Source organism: Augochlora pura, chromosome 10 (assembly GCF_028453695.1).
Source record: "Augochlora pura isolate Apur16 chromosome 10, APUR_v2.2.1, whole genome shotgun sequence".
Classification (NCBI taxonomy): domain Eukaryota; kingdom Metazoa; phylum Arthropoda; class Insecta; order Hymenoptera; family Halictidae; genus Augochlora; species Augochlora pura.
The window spans coordinates 5,074,869-5,102,857 of NC_135781.1; the positions used below are offsets into that span (position 1 = coordinate 5,074,869).

General features: G+C 40.9%; 1 protein-coding gene across 1 annotated transcript in view; it reads left to right on the plus strand.

Moving 5' to 3' along the window:
• Positions 1-27,989, plus strand: part of LOC144475820 (cell adhesion molecule Dscam2) — a 309,344-nt gene that overhangs the window by 197,040 nt on the left and 84,315 nt on the right. The window contains exons 8-11 of the mRNA XM_078192123.1: positions 8,408-8,704; positions 11,510-11,620; positions 12,761-12,919; positions 27,200-27,610. Of these exons, the coding sequence (XP_078048249.1) occupies positions 8,408-8,704; positions 11,510-11,620; positions 12,761-12,919; positions 27,200-27,610 (978 nt within the window). The remainder of the gene's footprint in view (positions 1-8,407; positions 8,705-11,509; positions 11,621-12,760; positions 12,920-27,199; positions 27,611-27,989) is intronic.

The window sequence follows — 27,989 nt, forward strand, 5'->3', positions numbered from 1 at the left end:
TTTATTAAATTATATGTTTCATAAGTTTCTTATTTACTTAGAGCATTCACAATCAATTCTTTCGTGGAATTGCAAGTAAATTTGTAGACCTTTTGCTGACATGAGAATTAATTTGCATGGTTAATTTAGATCACTGTACCTTCTAGTAGAATAACTTGTGTTTGGTCATCCTTACATTTGCTATAATATTTACCTGTTCATTCTAAAATTTCTAGCTCCGGTACGAATTAATTCAATAGTATGTTTCATAAAAGAGGCGTACTTAAATAAAATATCACAGAAATTGTAAATTTACTGTATAATTTGGCTTACACTTGTTAAAGAAATTGTGGCAGCTAACTGGTTGACAGAGATGGAATCGAAAATAGCAGTAACAGACACGCTAAATGACGTGTTAATGGAGATGGACAATGTAGCAAATTTTTCAATACTGTACGATAGTTTCACTAATATTAGAACGACGTCAAAATGACGAGTTTTTTTTAACGTATGATATCGCAAAGATATTAATAGATATGTTCCTGTTATTTTGACAACGTGTTGTAACAGGTGATGTAGACGCAGGTCACATCAGTTTTTTATTACAGCAATTGTTCCTCTTAAGATTTTACTTCTTATAGATTTTGGAAAATTTTGATTTACTTAACCCTTTACACTGAAGATTCTCGATTGTAAGGAGAAATAATATACAAATTTTCAGTTATTAATTGCCTTCATTGTTAGAGTTAAATCTACAGAGGTTTAGAAGCGACTAATAAAGGCTGCTTCATAAGAATCACAAATTCATTCAAATTTTTATAATAACGCGTGCGTGAATAAAGAATTTTCAATGGAAGCATCTTTACAACTTCAATAATTGTGAAATCAAAAAAATTGATAATATCAGTATTAATACAGTTAATATAACTACACACACTGCAGAAAATGAAGAAATCGTCAGCGAAGGATTAAATAGATTTTCATGAAAAATAATTATTATCAAATCATGACAGTAATACAGTTTCACACAAAGATAAGAAATCGATCAGACTTCACTAAAAGTATATTAATACCTTCAGGAGTTCATGATAATTTTCCTAGCTCAATAAAATCTTGCTCCGTAATTCGCTCGATTCCTGGATAAAAATCCTGTCTACAAATACAGAAAGAACCCTTTTAATCCGCTAATAGAATCTCTGTAAAGCGACGAATTAAATAAAGGGAGAATAAATATTTAAATTTCGAAGCGGAAAGAGAGAGATATATATATAGAGAGAGAGAGAGAGAGAAGTAAAGAGATGGATCGGACTTTTCGATGGATTTGTTTCATCCCCGCAGGAGTTCATTAACGTCATCCGTGTCGGGCCAACACGGGCACGTCAAAAAATTGATGCGGATCACTTCCCATCTGATCGGCGGGCTCGTTCCGCGAACAGAACTGGGTCAGCGTATTTTGGAAGACACGCAATTAAGCGGTCGGAATGGAATTTGTTTAATGGCCGACGTGGATGCATCTTGTCCTCGCGTCGATTACGACAGGTCGTCGAGCAACGGTGCCACCGCCGCCGCCACCAAAATTGGAAAGCAAAGTGCGCCTTTAGCAGACACACTCGAAAAATTTGGTGTCCCTGCCCAACACTTGGAATTAAGTTTTCCCGTGGCCAGACTCGCCGCGCCGCCACCAGTCTCACAGATTTTTAATTTAAGTTGCGCCCGTCTGGCCGCGAGGGAGAGACGTCTCCGAGCACTGTATATATTTGACGAGACGGACTCGACTGTTATTTAGACGAGACGCTGCGTCCCCCTTCGCGGTAACGTTAAACAATCGCTGCTCCGACCGTTCCTAGCTCGTCCGCTCCGGCTCATCCGTTCTCATTAAAACCGCTCGCCGGGACCTAGGTGGACAATTTTCATGTGTTTCACTTAGGTTGCGTTATTGTGACGTCGCGTGTTCCGTGGCTAATCAATTATCCTTTCAATTGTATTTTACAACTGTCCGTAAAATATCGAAGTGACTAAAATTAAATGACTAAAACGAAGTAACTAATATTTGGCATTACGACCGGACCGCGGATTTTATGCATTTTTGGCGAAAACCAGTGACAGAAATATGAAATCGCGAAGGCAGACGAGGAATTTAATAATATTGTTACATTATTTTAAAACTTGCCGGAATTATTAAATAAGTCGACTCGGTTTTATTTTATTTTCGTTTGTTGCGGTCGTTCTGTACAATTATATCTCCTATATACAGTATATTTACTATATACAGTATTTCGTGGCGTGTTCAGCTAGAATAAATTTAGAGAGACGAACAAACAGAAACCGTCGCCGGCGAAGTTTGCCCATTTAGCCTCAAAATCGTAAAATATATAAAGAAGAGTGTCTTTCTTTTTTAAAACCCGATTTTCAGTCGGAACGCCACAGAAATAATCGTTTAAGAATGCTCAATGATAGAATAAAATATAACCTCGTACAATACCGAGTAAATAAAGTTAAAACCAAAATAAAATTCTGTAGAAAATAGAAATTTGAAACTGGTGTTTAATATTACATTTAAAGGATGCATTTGTTATTTATGTTCGTCAGCTATTTGCTTGAATAAGTGAAAATATCAACGGTCTTTAACGGATCAGTTGATTTCGATAGAACAACTCGAGCGCTCAGTCGTTTTATATATAAATTCGACTAAATTTAGCTATTAGAAATTTAGCTTAAGATGCCGAATAAACTGAAAGCTTTCGTTTCGCGGTATATTAAATTATTCATAGTTTAGTCGGTATATAGGTTAGGTCAAAATTATGACGCCTTCGAGAAATGAGAGGTTCCTGAGGTGATTTGAAGAAACTTTTTCCTTAGCAAAAGTGCAATCGACGGCTTTGTTAATGAATTATTAACGAGAAATACTGAGCAATGAGAGGCGAGCTCGGATAACGCTAGGCGGCGGAGCCTACGAACAGTCGAAGCCCAGTTACGCTCATTGACTCGACTGCTTCGCGTCTGCCGAGCTCGCTCCTCATTGGTCTATGATTTTCGTTAATAACTCATTAACAATGCCTCGGAGAAAATTGTCATAAAGGAAATAATTGCTTGAAATGACCTCAGGAATTCCCCATTTCCGGATTGTTAAACATTTTTGGGTTATAAGTATAAATATAACACAAAGTCATCAAAATAATATAATACGTAGGTATTCCTTTTATTATACTTTCTCATTTTTATTAACTTTAAAAGGGTAAATTTGTGTTATTTATACGACATACGTCTAATCCAAATGCAACGAATACACAAATACTACGAACGGCATTCGTAGAACGCAAACGCAACACGAAGTCATGAAAATAACTACGGAACGCGGATGCATCTTTTATTGCGCTCGCGATTTCAGCGAGCGCGGCAAGGGTTAATTTTTGATGGCTGATCGGTTAGCTATGCGGGCGCGATGCAGCGGCGATGCGTCTGTATCTTAAATTGCTGGCAGAGCCGGGCCGCGCCGTGGAATTTATTAAACCCGCGGATCGATTTCTCTGGGGCGTGTTCGGGCATATCCGGCCGCGCGAAAATCACGATATGCATGCGAAAAGTTGTAGAATGTTATTTCGTAGTCGGCGTGCCCGCGCTTATGAACTTCATGAATTCATTACCGGGCAGGACTCGTTACGCGCGCGCGCGCGGGTGCCGCGGGTTCATTTAGAGCCCTCCTGGAACTGGGACGCATGCCCGCGAAAGCGCCGCGGTTATTTTCAATGTTTCTTCGTTAGGCCGCGGGGAGGTCGCACTTAATCCCCAGGATCCATTAATCGTCCGGCCAATTATTTAGTACAAAGTCCCTTCGGCCGTTAAAGTCCACTTAATGAAAAGGGATATCGCGTAATTCGACGACAACCGGTTTATCTTCGCGGCCACCGTCGCCGCTGAAACGCTCCGCCCGCGTCGGCGTCGCTGCCGCAGATTATGAGAAAAACCTTCGGACGAGTGATGCGCACGATGCTTCGGGAAGAATTAACACTTCAACGCGGTCGTTGTCTTTAACCTTTTAGATACTACGCGCCACTATAGTGGCTTTCGCGAATGGCTCTTGCTTTACTCAATTGTTTTATTATTTATTAAAGCAAACAATTCAAGTGAAAGTGTGTATACTATATACAATATATTAAGAAAAGAATATATGTTATTAGTACTATATATAGATATCCGGAAAAAATATATATTAAGAGAAAATCGTAATTTAGTTACGAAAAACTTTATTTGCGCAAAATCCTGCCGTATCTAAAAGGTTAAAGAGTTCAAGCTACCTTATATTGCAGAATTCTTGTTATACAGAATTCGGATCTTACGACAGAGATATTCTATGGAACATTTTTCTATAGAAGCATATATTTTTTGTTTAATTATAGTATATCATAACGTTGATTCTACACTATATGTATTAGTATAGAAACTGTGGTATTAGTATACAAACTGTAGTATTAGTATAGACATTGTATATAATACTCAATTCATATCCATATTAAAAATTTTTGAAGCCAAGAAATTGAATAAAATTATTACATTTCTTTAGAATATTAACAGTAGATATAGTATCCTTTGTATTCAACTACCTCTACTATTCGTTTAGATAGCCTCTCACATAACTTGTTTGCCTACGTCCGATCTAAAAATGTCTTCCGAATCGCTTCTTTTAAATTTTTAACATTACCATACTGCTTGCCACCTTCGTATATTTTCCAACGAACTCAAACATTTTACGACACACACGCGCGCGCGTGGAAAACATACAAATCAAATATTACCAACATACATTAATTAAACAAAAATGAAATAATTATTTCGTGATTATATATTTCCTGAACAACATTTTATAATAAAACAATTACAATTTTATAGTAAAACATTTTATCGAAACAAATGATCAACGAGCGAAGAGAGCGATTTTATGTATCGCTTCAAATACGATAATATAACCGTTTACTGCGACGTTAAACGGCGGGATGGCGAGTTGGAAAAAAAAATGTTAATTCCCCGGTTAAACAGTTCGACGTTACGGCCGCGTCTAGATTTTGCAAAATAGCTGGGATCTTTCTAAAGGTCTCCATCTTTCCCGAGCCATTAATCTTCGATCCCCGGCCGGTGTTCGCGTCTAAAGGGTTCTACACCGTGAACCGGCCGCGCGCGCGCGCGCGCTAGTCTTGACTAACTCTCTACGTTTTACGATTAAGTGGGACCGTATATTTTACGGGTTTGATAGGCAGCGTGAAGCTTTTACGGGCGTGTAGCCGTTCGCAGAATTTCAATTATGCCGACCGTTTCGCAAGAACTTTTATGAACCGTGAACAATGCGGAACCGTGTTATCTGCTGAGGTTGGGACGATGAAAATGTACTCGTCCGGGGCAGCGATCGGGGATGGGATCGAGCGTGTTACAAGAAAAAGGAAAGCGATACCGTGAAATTGACCCGAACCCAGGTCGGCACTTTCAAGTGTACTCGAAGTCTGGCAGAGTAGGTCTCAACCAGGTATCCAAAATTAATTATTTCATCGAATGATGGTCTGAGTTACATATTGCGATGTCATGGAATTAGTATGTAATTGAACTATTATGTAATTGAACTAGAATGTAATTGAACTATTATCTAATTGAACTAGAATGTAATTGAATTGCTTTACAGTCGCATTGCTTTGAAATTATTTTGTAATTGAATTACGATACGTTGAGATTTTATTGGTTATTCGATTGGTTTGTAAATGAATTATTTTATAAATGAATTGCTTCGTAATTGAATTGCTTTATATTTTAAGTGTCTTATAAATGAATTGTCTTGCAACTGAATTATTTTGTACATGAATTGACATGGAATTGAATTATTATGTACATGAATTGATTTGCAATTGAATTGTTTTGTACATGAATTGATTTGCAATTGAATTGCTTTTGGATTGAATTACTTTATAAATAAATTGCTTTCTGACTGATTTGCATTATAAATGAATTATTTCATAATTTAATTGCTTTATAAATTAATTGCTCTATAATTGAATTACTTTTTAATCGAATTACTTTATAATCGAATCACTTTGTAGTCGAATCACTTTGTAGTCGAATCGCTTTGTAGTCGAATTACTTTATAATTGAATCACATTGTAATCCAACTGCTTTGAAATCGAAGTACTGTAATAACTATTCTTGGAACTATTATACCTCGAACAATTAAACTATAATTCTGCACAACTATGTTATACTTACATTTCTCCATAACAGTTATAACAATATAATTTGATTGATTTTGACAATTATTCTACATGGCGAGGAACCTACTGATTAAATCATAGTATAAGGAGCACGGTTCCGGCACTATTTGTGTACACCGCTCCGTTTCCCTATAAATGCCGTTTATAGCTAACGAAATTAGGTGGCCGAAGATTTCGCGAGGCGGAGAAATAGCGCAGGAAATACCTGACCGATTGACTTGGCCGGTTAAGTACAGAGAAATTCCGCGTTGTTTCGATACGCTGAAATTCAATGACAGCTTTGGCATGACCCGCGGTTCGAATGAATGATATTGTGAACAATATGGCCTGCATTCTATATACTGACCTAATTACGGGAACCTCTCTAGTGACCGAAATGACGAGACCATTGTTTTGGTCGGTTCTCGTGGAATAAGTCTGCTAATTAACTCTAAACTTACCGAGATTTCGAAGCGACTAGCAAGCGTCTTATAAAAATCACAAGACAGAATTTATTTTAATTACTCGCAAGTTTTATAAGACTGCGTATCTGGATAAAAAAATATATTAGACAGTTTTTAATAATAGCACTGCAACATAGATAATTATGAAACAGAGAGTATGACTCCGGGAATTTGACCGGCGATGATAGATTCGGTGTTATAAAACGTTCAATAATTATTAAGCGTAAATACTTTAAACTTTGTATGATGAACTTCAAGCGTTAAAAAATATAGAAATTTTTGTTCACTCGGAAATTTTCCTAATCACCAAAATAAAGAATTGTCTTTTAGGTTTAAGTAGAACGAGTCCGTAGCAAGTCAGACATATGATTGAAAGAAAGAAATAGCTATTGACAGAGATGATGCAATATTTCTATAATAAATACACACTGTAATGTTATAGAAAAGTCAGCGCACTCGACTTGGTCAAGGTGGGGGCTACAAACTGAATTAATTAAGCTTACTTGTTAATTATTAACTATACATTTTCAGTGTACACTTAAGATTTACATTTCGAACGATGACTTTGAGGACAATAAAATTGCTAGAAATATTTTCAGCATAATTCCAGCATAAAATTTTCAATTTTATGATTGTTAAAGCAAAATAAATTGAAAGTAGCGCGACGACCCCGGGGAAGGGGGCAATATAAAATTGATGGGACACGTTGCTGCGAGAGAAACTTTTCCACCGATAATTATTTATTTCGATAAATGGAACGGCTATCTAGACCCCCGCGTCCACTAGCGGAGCAGAAATCGCTAGCGGAGCGATTCGTATGAAGTGAGCCACTGCGAAATATATTTAGCAGAATCGGCGGGCAACTCCAGCGACGACGATGAAAGCACGGTAATTAGCGGAAGCGTTCGTTCAAACGGATCCCCGAGATAATCTGTTCTCGTTTTTCCGTGTCGCGTTCGAGTTTTAGCAGTCGCCTGAACTCTTCGACTGACCGCGCGCCCGGTAGATAACGCTGACATACTCCGGGCAACCCGCGGAAGAAAGTTTTCCAAGCGAATTCAAAGTGAAGTAGCTGCGCCTGGCATGTGTTTCGCCGCGATAGCGCACACTTTGTACAATTTCTGGGAAAACAGAGGAACGTGTGATACAACGCGGGGACTGTACACAACACTCGGCTGACATACGTTTACGGCAACTTTGCCGGTTTCTTTCGCGTGCCGGGTCCGGCGCTAAAGTTGCCCGCGTCTATCGTGGAATACTTTATACAGCGTGAGAAATTTTTGATTAGACACAAAAGAGGATTATTTTGGCGAGAGATCGTAATCATGATTATCATGTATGTAACTAGGCTTGGTATAATCTCAAATGATATTAGAGATGGTTCATCGTTTTCTATAACCATGTTTCAGAGAATCTATATTTAAATTAGATTTATTATTATTTTTATAGTCTTTTTGATCCTTATCATTTCGTTATTAATTTCTTTCGACATTATTGTTATACGTTGTTACACAATTTAATTACAGTTATTATTACTATTGCTACCTTATTACTATTATTTCATTATTATTCTCTTTTTCGTCGAATTTATTCTTACCACTCGTTACACAATTAACTACACTTCGAATTATTCTTAGACAGCGCAGGAATTATTTCTCGTTGCTCTAGCCCCGTCGCGGAGTACTACTCCTTGGTCGCGCTTAGAACGCTAAATGATACTGTAATTTCTGTTAACAGAGATCGCGCCGCAGCTGGTCTACAGGTTTATCGAACAGACAATGCAGATCGGTCCATCGGTTTCCCTGAAATGCAGCGCCGCGGGTAATCCCACGCCGCAAATTTCCTGGCTGCTGGATGGATTTCCGCTTCCGCAAAACGACAGGCTTCTGATTGGCCAGTACGTTACGGTGTACGGGGACGTAATATCGCACGTTAACATCTCGTCGGTGAAGTCCGAAGATGGGGGCGAGTACGAGTGCATCGCCAGCAGCCGGGCGGGCGAGGCGCGGCACTCGGCGAGGCTCAATATTTACGGTGAGAGAGACAGAAAAAAAATGAGAGAGGGGAGAGAGTGTCGGAGAGTAAGGGAGTGAAATAGGGTATGGGAGCAACAGAGTAAATGAGAGAGAGACAGAGAAAGAGTTAGAGAGTAAAAGAGTAAAAGAGCAAAATAGAGCAAGGTGTGTGTGTGTGTGTGAGAGAGAGAGAGAGAGAGAGAGAGAGAGAGAGAGAGTAAGGGAGTAAAATAGAGCAAAACAGTAAAATAGAGTAAAAGAGTGATACAGTAAAATAGAGCAAAAGAGTAAAATAGAGCAGAAAAGTAAAGTAGAGCAAAAAACAGTAAAATAGAGCAAAAGAGTAAAATAGAGCAAAAGAGTAAAATAGAGTAAAAGAGTAAAATAGAGCAAAAGAGTAAAATAGAGTAAAAGAGTAAAATAGAGCAAAAGAATAAAATAGAGCAAAAGAGTAATACAGTAAAATAGAGTAAAAGAGTAAAATAGAGCAAAAGAGTAATACAGTACAATAGAGTAAAAGAGTAAAATAGAGCAAAAGAGTAATACAGTACAATAGAGTAAAAGAGTAAAATAGAGCAAAAGAGTAATACAGTAAAATAGAGTAAAGGAGTAAAATAGAGCAAAAGAGTAAAATAGAGTAAAATAGAGCAAAAAGAGTAAAACAGTAAAATAGAGCAAGAGAGTAGGAGCGAAACTAAGAGTAAGGGAGTATCGGAGCAAAAAAGAGTGAGAGAGGGAGGGAGGGAGAGAGAGAGGCTGTTAAGGAGAAGAATCGCCGACCGGTGTCGATTGAAATTGACTGGAAACCCGGGGGAATATTACGTTTACCACGGGATCGATCGCCCGGAATAACGGCTTGATGGGGCCCCCTTTGTCATTAACGCCGCCCCGATCCCGCAACTCACCGCGCGGAGATGGTTTCTATTAATTAAAAACCGTCCCCGTCGCCCCGAGTCGACGAACTTCTCGCAATTGTTACGCGGCCCGGGAAGAATTGTGGGGATGATGCCTCTCCTCGGGACGCTGAGAGAGTCCTGCCTGAATATTGGCGAAGTTAGCCGGAAATATACGACGCCCGGTCAACGAGCTTCTCGTCCTTCAAGCTTTCGAAAATTGCTGTTTTCGTGGTATTTTTGTTTTATTATCGGACGACCAGTTTCGGTCCATTGGGTGTCCGAGTGTATTGTTAACTAACTGTGTAGTTTCTGTAAATTTATTTTCTATATGTTTTCGTTTGGAGAAGGTTATGGAAAATGTAATATCGTTATTAAATAAATAATTGAAAGAGAAAATTTGATATGTCCATAGACAGTACATTGTAATATAATATATTATAATATATTCCTTAACTACTGTACTTATTAAAACTCGCATAATCACCATTGGCAATCTCAAAGACCGCTTAATTGCGTTATTATTAGCGTGGCGCATACAATATAATAATTATATATCATATAATGATAAATTATGCGTTTCCTGAATTGTTATATACAGAAATTGCATATTTTCAAAAACGATGGCATATCAACTTTTCTACTTAACGATTTTTTATTCGAGGTGTAAGTTTATATAGTTTACGAAAAAATTTCAACGAAGGATGCTGATATTTAGGTAAAGTAGAATTTGTGAAAACAATCACGCGAATGATCTATAACGAAGAAATGTTTCAATGCAAGTGAAATTATTCGAAAATAGTCGGCCAAGTGAAATTACTCGAGAATAGTCGGCCAAGTGAAATTACTCGAGAATAGTCGGCCAAGTGGAAACATTCGGCACTGGTCAGACAAAAGAGAAAAATTTGATTAACTTTTCTAGTTTATACAGCGTAAACAGAAACAAGCTTTCACGAATGAAAATCAGAGTTTACGCGTATCGTTGATACCGTTCGCGAACAATAAACGCGGTTCGAAAGATATATCGACTTGCACGAACAAAACGCCCCTAATTCTCCGTTTTTTTTCCACGGAAAATTGGTTCCAGAGGAGGAACCGGCATGAACGGGAAGCCGTGTAAAAAGGTGCGCGGTGTACACGTGAACATGGAAAAATGGAAGAGAATTGGTTCCGGATATGAAAACTCGATACGAACAATAAGTTGTTACCGAACGTAACACGGCAATTGGTTCAATGAAATATTTTCGATTTTCGATCGGCATTATTACGTTCGCATATTGTATCAAGTTCGCGCGAAGAGAGTCTTCCGCGCAAAAATTGAACCAAAAAATTACAGCGAAAATTTGGAAAATTCAGTTCAAAATGAACGATCATCGGTACGATTACCGAGTTTCGAATTTATTTGGCAATCGCACGAAAGAAGCGTGTAGCGAGCGTGGATTTACGTCGCGGCAGAATTACCTCGTTATCCGACTTCGCTGTACAATTCCTGTTTTTCCGTGGCAAACATTTCGGTGCCGGTTAATTCCGAAAATGTCAAGACCTATTCTCGAGTGAGACGCGTTTCTAGCCGCCGCGTTGTGTAAGCGAGATCTAGAAATACCTGCCCGGTGCTACGAAGAGCCATCGGTCCGGCGTAAATGGATTCGAATGAAATTAGAAATGCTTTCATCCGGCGCGGTTCGGCGCCGGTAAACTTCGGTTACGAACACTCAGAGCGTCGGCCAGGTGGGTTCCTTATTTTTCCCGGGGAGCGGCAAATTGGAGCGAGGCGAAGATAAAAGCCGTGTTCCTTCGCAGCTACCGAATCGATTCCACCTGGCCCGACGCGTAAAAAACGCGGGGACAAGTTTAACTCTTCGCGCCGGAGGGGGGCCGGCACGGTGAATTATTTGAAATACATGTCGGTATTATTTGCTTGTCAATCGCAGGCCCACCATACGTCAGACCCATGTCCACGGTTTCGGCGGTCGCTTGGAAACAGTTTCACATCAAATGCCCAGTCGCTGGATATCCCATCGAATCGATAATTTGGGAGAAAGGTGAGTAAACGTGCTTTAGTTTCGTAGCGCGTGCGCCATTGTTCCGGTCCCGTTTTACGGATCCCGTCAAATCATTCGAGGAACGTATGATCTGTCCGACTCGCAATTATTACAATACGTCGAAACCAAGTATCGACGCAAATTCGCCTAACACTTGAGCCACCGCCATTTAGTATACACCTATTTCTATATTCATTTACGTAATCATTTGGCTCGATTTTTAAATATATGTGCTTTCTTTTCAGTTGGACAGACAATCTAGAACAGGCAATAAAACATTAAAGAAATTTTCCCAATAGAACCCTTTCAGGTGTCGCCTTCATTACCTTGTACAATAAATTGTTTTGTATCTGTAAATATTCTACTACTTTTAGTTTTCGTTCACTCATATCATCCTAAAATTTTACCTGAAACTTTCACGTTCACAGTGACAAGTGTATCATTATTTCAAATCAAATTTCATATATTTAAAAAATGACTGCTCAAAATGAAGAATAGCACAAACATTTAAACAAGTATTATTGCTAACTCAGACGGTTACGGATAAAAATACATCTCTCCGTAATTATCTTGCACACAACGAGAATAATTGAACGCGAAGAAACAACAAAACGCAACATCTCCGCGCAAAATCGATCACGAAAAAATCGAGGGATATTTTTAAAAAAAAAATGCGAGAGTCGCTACTCTCAATGCGGAGCAACGTGTACATAAATAACAAAAATAATACCGGCGCCCGGGGTTGTTCATATATTCCAATACCGCCGTGCGACCGAAACAGTTGATCCCGCGCGCGCGCGGGGGGTTTTTGAAAAATCGTATTTTCGGACAGGTTTTCGGTGCCTCGGCCCCGCGCGGGTTTTTTGGTTATGGCGGCGCAGCTTCGTTCGACCGGCTCTCTGGAAATTAACGCGGTGTCCGTATCAACGTACGCTCGACGTCGGGAAATTAGGAACAGGCGGGGGGGGGGGGGGGGGGGGGGACGGTTGTGTTCCGCACGGACACCGTACCGGTCCTTATTTTCCCTGCAATTTGGATCGATCGGTTACCGCCGTGCGTCCCCCCCCCCCCCCCCCTCCCCCCTCTCCCCCGTCACCCCGATCTCCCCATATACTAAAGCATTATCGTCGTTGTTGTCAGACGGAGTGAGGCTGCCGACCAACATGAGACAGAGAGTGGCGAACGGCAGCCTGTCCATCGATAACGTGCAATCGGACGCGGATCAGGGCACGTACACCTGCACCGCCAGGGACAAGCATAACATCACCTCCCAACGGTCGGTCGAAGTGCGGGTCCTAGGTGAGTGGCCGGAAGACAAATATTTTCCGATACAGGTGTTTTGCAGGCTTTTGCGGGCCAGGCCGAACACGAATTTCTCGAGTCCGCCCGGAGACTCGCGTGTGACTCTAACTATTTTTGGATAATTACATACTTTTCCTCTTTCTCTCTAATGCTCGGCAAATCGTGCCCGGAAAGTTTCGTGACCGTCGACGATCCAGCCGCGCCCCTTCGCGGGTATTACGATCGCTGTCGACACCGCTCGCGAACGTACTGTCTCGTCCGTCGTGCCTGATCGAAGGTGTCCGCTAACCTAATCCTCTGTTGCCGGTGCGACTGGTGTCTCGCGTCGGCTGCTTCGGCGTCTTCTGCTTTGTTGCACACGGATGACACTTGATCGCCCGTCGCTGTTAACTCGGGATTCGTCCGCCGTTAGCGTCGCGTTCCGAACGGAATTTATTGCGCTCGAGCTTCGTGGTCGAAATCGATTTAACGAAGAACGTTGACCACCGTTGTGCGATCTTGATCGCAGCCGAATTGCTTTCGCGCGTTTCGTTGTTCGCGGTACTATTCTTTGTACAGTTTCGTTTGATTTAAATCTCAAGAAGTTCTTTTTAATTGTCAACGATCTTGTATCACTCTGCTTGTGCTCTTGTTAATCTAAAAGTAATTGTTTTTATGGTCACTGATGGCAGAAGTCGATTGCGGATTTTGCGACACAAAATGATAAGGTGAAATAAGAAATTGTAACGTCAGTAGATGAGTTTGTTAGCATTGTTACACTATCATCCTATACTATTGTATTAATAATTCATTTAAAATCAATAATAAATTCATATAAAATCAATAATAAATTCATATAAAATTAATAATAAATTCATATAAAATTAATAATAAATTCATATAAAATTAATAATAAATTCATATAAAAACATAAATTAACTTTCAATTCTGATAATCAAAGTTCTACCGTGCTTATTTACTTAACTTCGACACGTCACAAATGAAAAGGAACGTTCTTACGTTCCACAAAAGTCCGCAGCCAACTTACAAGACCATTGTTCGTCCCCTCAAAGTAACAGACGCGAGCAAAAGATTGATTCGAGATGCCGAAGTTGAACGCAGCACTCCAAAGCGCGAAAGTAACTGAAAAGGTCGACGCGTGAGCCGTCTAAGTCACTTCCATCGGATCCGAGCTACGGTGTACGTTTCGCGAGCGGGTCGCGGAAACTTTCCAGACATGGTCTGCAAGAATGATTCGTACCAGCTGAGAGATCAGAGAATAGTCTCGATGATCGAGAGATCGAAGAACGCTCGGCGAGACCCACGCGCCGCTGACGAAACGGCGTTGTCTCAGCGAACACGAGCGAAAACCCCCCTCGGTCGTGACTGTGTCCCACCCTCTACTCCCGTCCGTGTCTCCCGCTCCCCTAACCCCGTGGATATCGTGTATTTAATAACGATTCGTGTGTGCACAATGTCCCGGCGTGTTCGACGCGTGCCGCTAAATTTACCTTCACGCAGAATGTTTCAGCATTAGGTTTACGGAGCGGCGAGCTCCGTGTGCATTGCGCTTGTTTGCCGCGCGGCCAAGAACGGCAAACGCGAAATCACTGGTCGCCGCCCGAGCACGCGCGCACACGCTCCGCGAGTATGCTCGCGAGACGCGAGCAACAAGCGCCCGAAAGCTGACGTCACTGGGAACCCCGTCACCTTCCGATCGCCGCGGCTTTTACACGAAAAATCATTTCGTGGAGGATATTCTCTTTTGTACGCTCGAAATTAATATTTTCGTGCATTAGAAATTTAATTAATAATTTCGTAGATCATATTTCATTTCATACAACGAAAATAAATATTTTCTTGAAATAAAATATAAATTAATCCATTCGTATATTATATTTACCTTATGCATACGGAATTAATTGTTTTGTGCGTCTTTGCGTATGAAATAAACTCTGTTAGTGATCTTATTAATTATTGAAATTACTTGGAATAAGATTCATCCAAAATTAAAAGATTTGGAAAAATTCTACGAATACTTCTCGATGAGTAATAAAGATAAATTATTTTTAATAAAATTTATATTATTTTAGAAATGGTATACAATAGTATACGATAGTATACAATAGTATATAATAATATACAATAGTATACAGCAATATAACATAGTATTCATTTAGATAATATTTTTAAAAATTGAATAAAAGATGGCCTCTCTAGATCTGCAAAAGGGGTAATTTTATTTCCAAACAATAAATATAATTTACATTTAAAACAGTGAATATGATATGCAACAGGGTTAATTTTATCTGGTAGAAAATTCGTGTTTTTCCAAAATTAAATATAACCTACGCAAGCATTAATTTTGAGTGGCAAAAAAGAAATAAATATGATCCACGGCAGGATGAATATCGAGTTGAAAAAAGGGTGAATACGAACTGCAAAAGAAATTAATTTCCAGTGTAAAACCTGTATCGAAAATTCCGTTGCATTCTTCTACGTCGACGCTTTAACACGCTCAGATTTATCGATTGTAGTGGGACCGTTGGAAGTTGCAGTTCTTGAAATGCCGCGATGCTAACCGGCTTTTACATTCGAGCGCGGCGAGGATTTAATTTTACATTCAATATCCCGCGGTGGTGTATCAATTTAGAATATTCACACTACGTAACGTTTCATGAAAATTAATGAGAAAATCAGTTCGAATATATTTGCAAATATTACTATGAAAGTGCGGCGACGGCGGCGCCCTTTTCGCGAACAGTTTCGGCGAATTTAACGTGCAATTAAATGACATTAAAATTTAAGTAAATCTCACGCCGCAGAATTTTGCCGAAAAGTTTTCGGTAAAATTTTCGGTAAAGTTTTCGAAAGTAATGCGGCCACCTTTAATTTAAATGACCTTGAACTTACGTTGCCATGATTATCGTCTTTAGTAACCTCTTTATTTAAAGGGTGTTTCAAAAATTATTCACATCGAAATGAGAGGTTCCTGAGGTGATTCGTAGCAATTTTGTTCTTAGCGAAAATGCGATGCGCGGCTTTGTTTACGAGTTATTAGCGAAAAACACTGACCAATGAGAGGCGAGATCTGCCGGCGCTTAAGGCGGCCGAGTCAATGGGCGGTACTAGGCTTCGTCTGTTCGTTGGCTCTGCCGTCTCGCGCCAGCCCAGCTCGTCTCTCATTGGTCAATTTCTTTTGTTAATAACTCGTAAACAAAGCCGCGTATTGCATTTTCGCTAAGGAAAGAGTTGCTTCAAATCACCTCAGGAACCTCTCATTTTGATGCGAGTGACTTTTGGAACATCTTTAAAAATATTTTAAAGATTCGAATTTCAAAATACTACTTTATTTCCATGTCAGTCTCCTTTAACGTTTCAAAACTATAAAATATACACACAGTTTATTCGAAAACGTAAATGAAATAAACGGAGATTCTCATCACACCATCTCCACAGTCCGTACAATGGATCGCGTACAATAGATCGCGGAAACAAACATGAGCGTGTTAAACGTCACGAGTCGTACCGTTTGATCGCGGGGAAGCAACTCGGGTAACACAAAGGAACAAGCAAGCGGGTTGCAAAAGAATGTTGGAACTTCGCGAAGTGGTCCGGGCGCCGCGGGAACATCAGTTTTAATCGACGAGGCAACGCGGGTAATCCAAACCGCCGATTCTCGTGCGGAGAAAGCGGCGACAGAACTTCGGTAAATTCGAGAAGTTGCCGGGAACGGCCACAAAGGATCCAGCAGCGGATTATCCAGTGGCGTAGGAATAGTCAAATCGAGGGAACGCCTGCAGAAAGTACAAACAACCGGTGAGATCCGATGGCGAATGGTTGTACGTGATAAAAAAAAAAAAACATATACCATGGAGAACGTGGAACAGCTCTTTTTATGGATCTCCGTTTCGGAGATAATCGACTTCGGAATTTTAGGAATATGTTTCTGCAAAAGTTTCGAGAACTTTTATTAACAATTTAGTCGGAGAAATGTTTTCATAGATGGCTCGCTGGAACGGTTATTGTTAGACTATGGAACTTTGCGCTCTTACGGCATGTGCGGATTTTTCAAATGGAACAGGGACGTGTAACGTTACATGGTCTGATAGGAGTTTTAGTTTTACAATAGGTAATGTTTCGTTGACGAATATTTTTCTCTTCTTCGAATTTTTGTGAAATTACGTATAAAAATTGGGATTTGGATTGAAATACCAGTTTATTTATTTTAGACAGTTTTTTTCAATAATACTTGCGTGAGCCACAATTTTATAATATAAAAATATTTTTCAATGGCAAAAGTATATAGTAATCTTTACAATTATCATGTTTAAACAGTGTTATATTTTTTAAATATTCTTTCACAGTTTTTGAGAAGTATTTGAATACCTCTATAAGTAGAAACAGTCAATTATAATCAGACACGAGTGCTCACTGAGAGCTAGAGAAAAATAAATTATTAAAACAGTAAATAGACTATAAATATTTTAATCGCATGTAATACAGAATTTGAAAACAACCTTTTCTTAAAATAGTACTTATACATGAAAATAGCATTATAAATGTCTAATTGCTATTTTGAAAAAAAATTTAATTGCCCAATTTTATATTTCTATTAAGACAAAAGCGAACAAATAATGAACACAAAAATAAATACTTTGCAATACATATATATAATATTTAAAAATTAATATCAAATTCAATTTACAAACAATACATTCCATCGAGTCATTGTCACAAAATCAGTAATCACAAAAAAGCAATAATCTTCTTCCGAGTTCCCAAAATACCAATTACAAAATATTTTCCCATAAAGGCAAAGACACATAGCAATCACCGAACTCGATTATCCCGAAGCGAAGCATCGCAAGAGCTCGCCCACGGTCCTCCGACTCGGCAACACGAAACGCCAAAGAAGCCTCGCGTTCCGCGCGGAGATTCGCGGCAGCCAATTTTCTTCGGCTGTTTGGCGAGACGGGTTTCGCGGCGTTAACAGAAAGTCGACAAGGGTGCGGGGGGTGGTGGTAGTTAGAAGGTTCGAGCCGAGAAAATGGCTCGACAGTCGTCGATCGGAAACGATCGGAAATCCCCGCAAAGCTAATTAATCCTCGAATGAAGCGACGAGGGGAGTGCCGGCAGTAGAACCAGGGGAGTGTCAGGGTGGGGAGGGACAATTATTCAATCTCGTCGTTTCTATTTACTCGCGCGGCGACGTGACCGCGTTCGAGCGTTAATTACCGTGAACGAGGCCGGCATCCGTCTTATTCCTACACCGCTGGATTCGCTTTGCGTGCCGTCGAACAAAGCAGGAGACAATCAAAGGGACCGGTGCTCGCGGTGCACGCGGTGCACACACACACACGCGCGCGCGCGCGCAAACAGAGTGTCTCTATTTTTCCCATCCTCTCTGTCTGTCTCTCACTCTCTTTACCTCTCTCTCTCTCTATATATATATTGCTCTTTCTCTCTCTTTCTCTCTTTCTCTCTATTCGTTGAAAATGCAAGAATTCGCGCTGCAGTCACGCTCCGGCGTCTCTCTGGATATCATCGGAAAGTTTCGAAACGAACACGGAAACCGGACTTCTTATCCAGCCGATCCTTATTGCGCGCGATAGGTTACAGTGCTACGAGTGTACATAATACGTGTAAGCTACCAGTGTGTACGTGCGAGTGTATGCGTCTCTTCTGTATATCTCGTACTATCTTTCTCCCTCTCGACTCTTTCTAACTCTCTTTTTCCGTATCTAACTCTTCCTCTCTCTCTCTCTAACTCTTCTCTCTCTCTCTCTCTCTCTCTGCCTTTCTTTCTTTATCTATCTATCTCTCTGACTCCAACTCTGTCTCTCGTTCCACGTCTCTGTCTATCTTTCTGTCTATGTGCGTCACCGGATATCCGTGCGTTTGACAACACTCGCGAACGAAACCCACGCACCAGAGCACAGCAATTCACTGCATCGCTCAAGCATCCGTCCTTGCACGCGCTCGCCTAAACTGCTCTGTATATTGTATATTCCATGCGTGTGTACTCTTGTACAGGAAAAAAAAAAATTCGTATCGCGGCGAGGTCACGCCGGCCCCGTCGGCGAGCTGCGGGGCGGGGGGTGGGGGGTGGGGAAGGGGGGTGGTGGTGGCCAATTCACGTGCACACGGGACGAGGCACGCGGGGGTCCGCTTAATCGGCGTCTATACTTGTGCGCGCGCGCCGGATCGAGTCAAAGAGTATCATCTTGATGGCGCGATATGAAACGCGTCGGTCTCCTCCATATTTATTGGATGTTTATTCGTCGATTGCGTCATCGTCGAATCGTATCGTCTCTGCTCGAGCTTCGCCAATATTTGCCGTGTTATGGAAACATCTACGGGAGCTTTTTTTTAGGGGTGACCTCTTGATTTTTTTTTTCGATCGATTTTCAGCGGATTTCGAGAGTCGGGAATCGAGTTGATTACTTTTATCGAAGGCGTCGAGGGCTGGCTTTTAATCGTTTGCATTTAACGCTGTTTTTAAGAAATGGGTTGAAGGGTATCTTTTAATAGTTTTTGGTAACAACTATTTTCTATGGTTTCCTGTGCCGATCGCTAGACTGTGGGTTTTAGGCGATTTTAAAAAATATCTTAGTAAAATCGTTAATAGGGAAATAACATTTTCGCCTGACTTGTGTTTCTTGCAATCATCTTAAATAATATTCATTTTTCATAAAATTTGCAATCTAGAAAATATCGGTAAAAATAGTATTAAATACTGTGGTGGTATTTCGTCGATTTCTGAAAATCTAACAAAAGATTCTTCTTAACCTGTTAACCCTTTCTGACGAATACACTCCTCATGATGTCACAAAAATTGTCATATCTTCGTCACAAGTATATTCATAAAAAATAACATATATACCTAAAATTATATATTCTTCAATATCCTTTATTAAATTACTTTCTCAAAGAAACTACGACAGCCAATTGGTTGAATGACGAAATCATTTTCGATAAATTGAAGCGGAATAATTTCGAGGTACGAAATTTATATTCGAAAGTAAAATATTATTTAAATCACATCGTGTTTTTGAATTAATGGCACGGCATGTCGGAAGCGTGTTGCCAAAATTGCATTACGAAATTTGAAGTATATACGGTGAGGTGTTACAATCAATTCCACAGCGGTGTGTCACGCAGGTATGTATATTAAACATCCTGGTATGTGACCACGCGTCTGGTCATTCCACCGATCATAATGAAGCTATTTTCAATTTGGATCCGTGTTGCAACAAATTTGTACCAGCTAGAGCTTCATGTACAACCATAATGAGAAACGAACGTGTGTTAAATGCATACTATTCTCTGCCCATTTCATTCAACCAGATAACAAAGTTTATTTAATTACGGAAAGAAAAACGTTCGTATATCTGTTCTTAAAACTCTTTTCTATCTTATTTCTATTTTATTTTATTTTCTTTTATTTTCTGTTCGAACAAAAGACGCGTAGTTTTTCTAAAAGAAAAATTCCTAAAAATTATTTTCAATTACCTACGCGATTCGCTTTCATTAACCCCTTGCTGTACAATTTTCCTCACAATTACAGCGATTTAAAGCACGTAGACACATATTTTATGTAATAAAAATATCGAGATATTTGCATTGCAAGATACCGATGGATGTTTGATAGACGCGTTCGTGCGACGGCAACACATTTTTTAATTACTTTACAATGCACACAAATGTATTATCACATTTTTCCATATCCATGATTCGTTTACATTCTGCGAACATATTCCGCGTTCGATTGCTGCGGGAAAGCTTTTCGAAAACTGTCCATTTTGTTCGATAAACTCTCGCGCGTCTAAATATTTGACAATAAAGTAATCGCGATACGCGTGTCTACGCGTGTTTATTTGTTTCAATATTGCGAACGTTCGCGTAATGAACAAAGCATTATCGGTATCCTTTATAAAAATATACATCTATATTTTTCCGCGATTTAGAGGACCATTGTTAAGACTTTTGCAATAGATTTTTTCAAATTGACGAAATAAATAGCCAGAATATTTACCCAAAGAAGACAAAATTCAAACAAAGGTTTTATTAGTTATCGTTCAAAAATATCTCATCCGATTTATAATAAAATTTTTCCATAGAATAATTTACTCAGAATGGCGTCCATCATGTGAACCGCGAAACGCTGTACAAATTCTTACACACGAAATCGATCGAGCCAAGAGCGTGCACCGGACTCGTCTACGGCAAAGGGTTAATATCGACGACAAGAGAGCAGAATTTTATTTCCCCGCTCGAACGAGAAGAATAAAAAAAAATGTCCTCCGTCGCGGGACGGACTCGTCAAAGTACGGCGAGCGGTTAACGAACGGCAATTCCATTAAAATGCACATAATGCAGACAGAATGTGAAAATATTTCGACGTTTAACGATCTGTCACTCCGTTGAACTACTTTGGTACGCATCGCGGGCACAGAGGAGACAGTTCGAACGATGGCACTCAGAAGACGAGTCATCTCCAAGTTAAAGCACCTCGGCACTCGGCGACACGAGTGGTTCGACAGAATTCTAAAGACGAGGGGACCCCACTCCCCCCACTCCCTCCCCCACCCCCGGTGCTCTCGAGGCCTTGTGCACGCACTTGTACATAAACACGCTGTTGTCGAAGCATCGATATTCTATTACGTGACACAGTCGCCGTTTCTTTCCGCGCTGTGTGTGCACTTCACTCGACGCTGTGTTCTCTCGCCGCGGCGGGACGCGCGCGCTTCCCAGCCCTCCCCCCGATTTTATCGACGATCCGGGTAATCGAAGGGCAGAAAACGAACGTCGAGCGTTTCCGGTGCTGCACGCGGTACCCGCTCCGACGAATTATGCTCGCCTCGCGCCGATTTTATCGACGCGACGACGATCGATCGTACCCTTTTCCTTCTCTCGCCGCGATCGAAGGCTCCGAGAAACTTAACGATATCGATTCTTCGGACTTTAAGACCCTGGTGCACCGTGTAGATAATTTACTTAACCCTTTATAGCTAGCTATGTTTCTGGAAGACTAGTTTATTAATAATTTAGCAATGTGTGTTTAATTCGTTTCATTGGAAATCGAAACGTTTTGTTGTTTCTACTTCGTAGATAATTTGTGCATTATGTTATGCATAATCGGTAGATTTTATTTATTTACAATGTAAATGACCACATTAGGAGAATTTAAGTATTGTTATATTAATTGAATTTGTTAAAAAATAGTCAAGAGAATTGCTAAGTGAGAGAAATAAATTTTATTCGAACAATTATCATGCGAATCTCTTATCTGACTCGTTATAGCGCAAGAGATGAAAATTAATAGACGCGAAAGACCCGACCAGTTTTTATTTCAATTAACCGTAATTATAAAGAAACAAAAATTCTCGCACAAAGAACGCAATAAAAGGAAAGAACGGTGCACGAGGGATAATATCGAACGCCATCGTTTTCCCTTCCCGTTGAAAAGCCTCTACAACGCGGTGCCACGATTTTCTCTATAGCAGCGAATGTTTTTAACGATATCCAGTCGATCGTTTCCACTGTCCCAGCAAAAATTGCGAACGTCGACCGATCGTTTCTCAAAAGTTTCGCCGATGATCAACCCCTCGTTACTCTATCAGCGGGAAGATGTTCGTCGGAATTTATCGACGCGATGTGCTTGCTCATCGCGAGCGGGAATTAATTGCGAAAGCTTGTCGTTTTCACCGGGATGGGAGAAATCGCGTAACGAAAAAGATCGGAAACGTTTTGGCCGCAAGATCGTTCGTTAACGCTTTAATGGCCGCACGTCTACGCAGTCGAACGTCGCAAGGGGTCGGCGATATTTTTGAAGAATTAATTTGAAGAAACTTTCTCACAGAATTCACTAAATAATTTAACACGTACGAAAATACACATAAAACAAAAGACAAGAATAATTTAACAGTAAATTTAATATTTTTCCTTTGTGTGAGAATTGTTAAAGCAATCACCTACGTGTAAATGTATTTGACAAGTCTTATATATTAGGTCAGCCGGAAAATTCTATTCGTTCTTAAAAATAAAGGAAACAATAAATTTCGTGTGCACCTAATATTTACTGTATTATTATAATAATTTAATATAATCGTAACTTATGCACTGTTGCCAGCGTGATGGCGATTTATGAATATCATTTTTGAGATATACATGTCGCAAATAAAACGACATTAGCAGACATAATTTTCCGGCAGATCTAATAATAAAATAACAATTGTTCCGGCTGTCGCACACGATGTTGTATAAGCGACCATTAAAGCGTCAATGCGGTTCGAGCGTGGAGTGGGGAATAATTTTTCGGGTGTTCGTGGGAAAAGTGGAAACCGACCCGACGTTATTTGTTGCCGCAGCAGAGTGGACCGTTTGCCGGGTTTAGCCGACCAAAAGACGAGTTGCGTCGAACACGTAGTTGTAAGCAGGAACGAAGTGTTACCTGGTAAAGACAACTACTTGAGAGACGATAAATTGTGAATTCTCTTTTCGTCTTTTCCTTTCCATGCAGAGATATAGTCCCGTTTATATTCGTGTCACGGCACTTGTGACTTTTTCAGTGTCTCCTATAAAAGCAGACTTCGGCGACTCGCAACTTCGCTGCGCGATGAATATTTCAGAAAGAAAAACAGTGATGGTTAATTTCCAAGCATTTAAGATTCGATCTTTGAATTAATTTCAATCTGGCAAATGTGAATTAAAGAGTGTAACTTTAACTCATTAGCATTCGTTTTCCATTCGATATTCTTGTTGTTGGAAGGAACCTGTTATATTCCAGGGTGCGTTTCAGCAATCATTTTTCGTCTATTATCTTTTCTTTCTTTTTTATTAAGTTTTAACCTCTATAAACTGATTTAAGTATTTTTTCTATTTATAATGAATTTTACTTGTTGATAATTACTTTACTAAAGTAATGCACTATAAATAAGTTAGCAAATTTTCAGATATATTAACGCATTGACTGTGACAATTTTATCTTGAAGAATTCTAGAATTCTTACGTCATTTCTTTTTTTTAATAAGAAGGTAGTAATAATAAGATAAAAGTAATGGTAACTCGCGGCTGGCAGTGAACGCGTGAAATGAAAAGAAAATAATTTTGGCCGGCTAGGTCCACCATTTGGTCCACTCTGCGTCGCCGAGGTTTCGCATCAATCGCCGCTCGTAACAGTGGTTCATCGCTCGGCGGATCAACGGACGAAAGCAACGGGTTGCGATGGTACCGAGGCTCGCGGCCGGGGAAACGCGAATTAAGTGGAACGAATATGATTACCGGAGAGAAACGCGTTCGCGAATTACGGTTTAAACGGCTCGCGTACCCCGCGCGGCGCTCCTCGATCGGCCGGCGAGCATAATTCCGAACGAGATTTCCCATCGGCGAGGAACGCCGGACTCGTTCCAGTTTACAATTATTTATCGGGCGAGCCCGATAATTTTCATACGGCGATCGTCGCTTTTGATATCGGTCCGCGAACGGCGGGGCTTCGTTATCATCTTTTTAAACGTCGCGCGTCGCGCGTGCAACGCAATGCCTCGTTACGTGTAATCCGTAAAGCGTCGGCTATTTGATATCGAGCGGAAAAATGTACACCTTTGTCGCGCCATAGTCGTGCCCGCCGACAATGGTGCAACGAAACACGATTCACGCGTTTCCCATGCAACGTTATAAACCGCGCGTGAAACCGTTCCGAGGGGAAATTGTTAGAATTGATAAAAATGTTTCGCGCGGCGCGAACGTTTTCCCGTGGTTGCCGCGGACGTGTGTAATTGTTTCGAAGGATTTTTAATGGACCGTCCGTTCGATGTTCGCTAGCGTACGCTAGATCTTATCTGGGCAAGATAAATTGTTTAATGGCATTTAACAGCATTTGTTAGCGTTTTTGTGGCGTTATTACATAGTGACCGAATCCTTGAAATGAAAATTCGATTTATGTCTTGATAAAGTTATTTCATTATTAACGCTAAGTCTTCTGATCATCAAAAGTGACGTAATTTAATTCATACAGATCTTCTATATTTTTTATTATAATGCACGATTAAAATGAAACAGTTACTTAATTACTAAGTTTCGTTTAACTAAGTCTGATCTAAAAATACAAATTGACCGTGAAATATTTACCATTAATACAAATATGTACCATTGATTATAAAAATTGTTAACACTGCGTAGAAAACTGAAAGATGTCTGATTAACTTCAAGATGCAGGAGCGACAAAAATATTTATTTCTTTTCTTAGTACTTTTAATAAACCGGAAATAATAGAATAATATTTTCAAATTCTGTAAATGCATCTATTGTTTCGAAATTGATCTAGTCACATTTTCGTCGCGACTGCATAAAATTCGCAGTCTAATAATTACAGTAACTGACACACTTTCCAAAGAGATTGTCAGCTAGTTAAAACGCTATTAAACATTTGCCTTGACCTAACAAAAGGCGGATGAAGATAATTCGTTAACACGGACTAATCGTAAAAATGATGACGAAGCCGCGTTCACGACCAATCGGGGTCGTGAACCCGTGGTGGGGATAATTGCTACGCGTCCGTCGCGGGCGCGCCTCGCTTGAAGGGTAACATTAATTTGGGAATCTCGGCGAAGCTCGCAGTTCAGCCTAAATGCCGTTGAATTTCCCTAAACAAGCACAGCTTTCGAGACAGCGCCGGTGCAACGTTTCCCGGGGAAGATTGCCGGCAGGACTAACTTTTCCAGTGGCGAACAAACACGGCAGTTCCAGTGAAGTCCGCATACGCGTGTCGTCCTGTCTCTCACCGGGGTCTCTCTGCCCGGTTTACATAGAAAACCGCAACGAAACGATACTCTTTGTACTATGCACCCGCGCATTAGAACACTCCGGGCGGGCCGGTCGACGTTCCGGCGAGAGCAGCGTTTGCGCACCGTCGCAAGAAAATATTCTTCCGGGCAGCCTCAAAAGCGTCGCCCCGAGGCTTCGACCGTAACCGTAGACGGGCTACAGAAATTTAATTAACGCGGCTTTAATTGCACGCGGGCGCGACGCGACGGCCTCTCTCTCTCTCTCTCTCTCTCTCTCTCTCTACGATGCGACCGAGCTCTCATCGAGCGCGGTTCGTCGTCGGCGACGTATCAGCGATCGGTATCGTTCGGGACGTGTCGTCGTTGTAGAATATAGGTAGAATATAGCTGCAAAAAAAACGCCGGGTGTCACGTGTTTTTTACTGCCGAGAAATTGTCGCTGAAGATTTGGATCATTAATTATTGTTGTTGTTGTTAACATTTATTAATAGACGGAATTAGAGACCCTTTTTAATCATACGAATTGCTAGCGTTTCCAATTTTATACTTTTTTCAAGTCTTTAAAATTTAATTTCGCGGTTTTTTATCTGGTGGATACCTAAATCATGTATGCGATTGTTCAATTAACTTTTTGAAATTCTAATACACAGTGTTTTTCCTTATTGTCAGATTAGGTTCTATTTTTCTTATTCTACCAAACGAAAAATTATAAAAAAAATCTTCTATCTAATGACGCACGACGCTCTGAATTTTTTCAGAATTATCAGCTGCGTAATAAGTTCTTTTAAATATTCGGGATCTTAAATATTATATCGAAGCCATCGGGGCACCGAAATCCGTAAATGCGAAAAGATGCATTTTTTAGATTAAAAGTAAGTTTTGTATTAAATTTGCATCGTCGTCGGCTTCTCTAATTAACAAGTCAAAAATCAACGCGACCTCGTCGGATATTCCTCGGCCATCGGAGTGTTCTAAAACTCGCTTCTCTCAAGGCCGGTGCTGTCGGATTCTTCCCACTCGCGAGACCAACGAAGCGTCCATTCGATGGACAGACGCGTTATCAGAGAATTTTCCACGGGAAACGCCATTACGTGGAAACAGGCTAATAATTAACCCACGAGAAAACATGAGCGCCGGATCCGACAGCGCCGGTGGACGATTACGACCGTCCGTTCGACGTGCGTGCTGTCTCTCTCTTTCTCTCTATTTCTCTCTGTCTGTCTCTCTCTATCTTCTCTACGTCTTTCCGACTCTCTCTCTCTATCTCTCTATCTCTCTCTTCCTCTCGGTCTGTCTCTATCTCTTCCGAATTTCATTGTACCTCCAGGAAATACTTCCGACGACGAACTCGAAACCTGCCCGAAATCACCCGCCCCCCCCCCCTCTCTCTCTCTCTCTCTATCCAGCCCACAAAACACACTTCCCCATTACCTAAACCGCGATTCTCTAGCGAATCTGAAACCGCTTTTGACTGGGAATGCCACCTTTTGTCTTTGTATTGTTCTTTCAGTGCCACCTAAAATCACGCCTTTCAGTTTTGCTCGCGATTTAAGCGTAGAGGACCGTACTAGCGTACAGTGCGTGGTCGTGACTGGCGATCTGCCACTGACGTTCACGTGGCTCAAAGATAACGTCCCGATAGAGACGATCAGGACGTCGCAGGATGCCCCGTCGTCCAGCTATGGCCGCGTTCAGGCGCCGGCCAGTACTGGGGACGCGATTTCGGGGCCCAAGCGGGGCCCCAAGGCCGACGGGCACGGCGAACAGTCCCCGATTAAGGACATTACCGTCCGGCAAAATGACGCTTTTACCAGCGCCCTGAGCATTAGCACGATCGCACCCGAGCACAATGGCACGTACACCTGTCGCGTGGCCAATGGCGCTGCCACCGTCGCTCATTCTGCACTCCTTCTTGTCAACGGTAAACGCACACCGTTGGTGTACTTCTTCGTTCACGCTGCACGACGACAGAGGCCACACACACACCGATCCTCCCGACACCCTGCTCGCAGTCCCGATACACCTTGGATCTCGTTTTTCAGTTGTCACTGGACTGCGGATCGTTACGCGAAACATCGACTCGCTACATTAATTAGAAAACGTAGAAACCACGGAGATATTTATTTCTTTTCGGAATCGTTCCAAAGAGTTGACGGTAACACGGTGATATTTCAAATTGCATAGATAATTACGATCGATTCGTTTTTCAACCGTGTAACATCCGCAGTTCGTTCGTCGCATCTCCACGTATCGAGAACGATCCGCTCCTCGAAGCGGCACCTCGCGTCGAAATCTTCCCT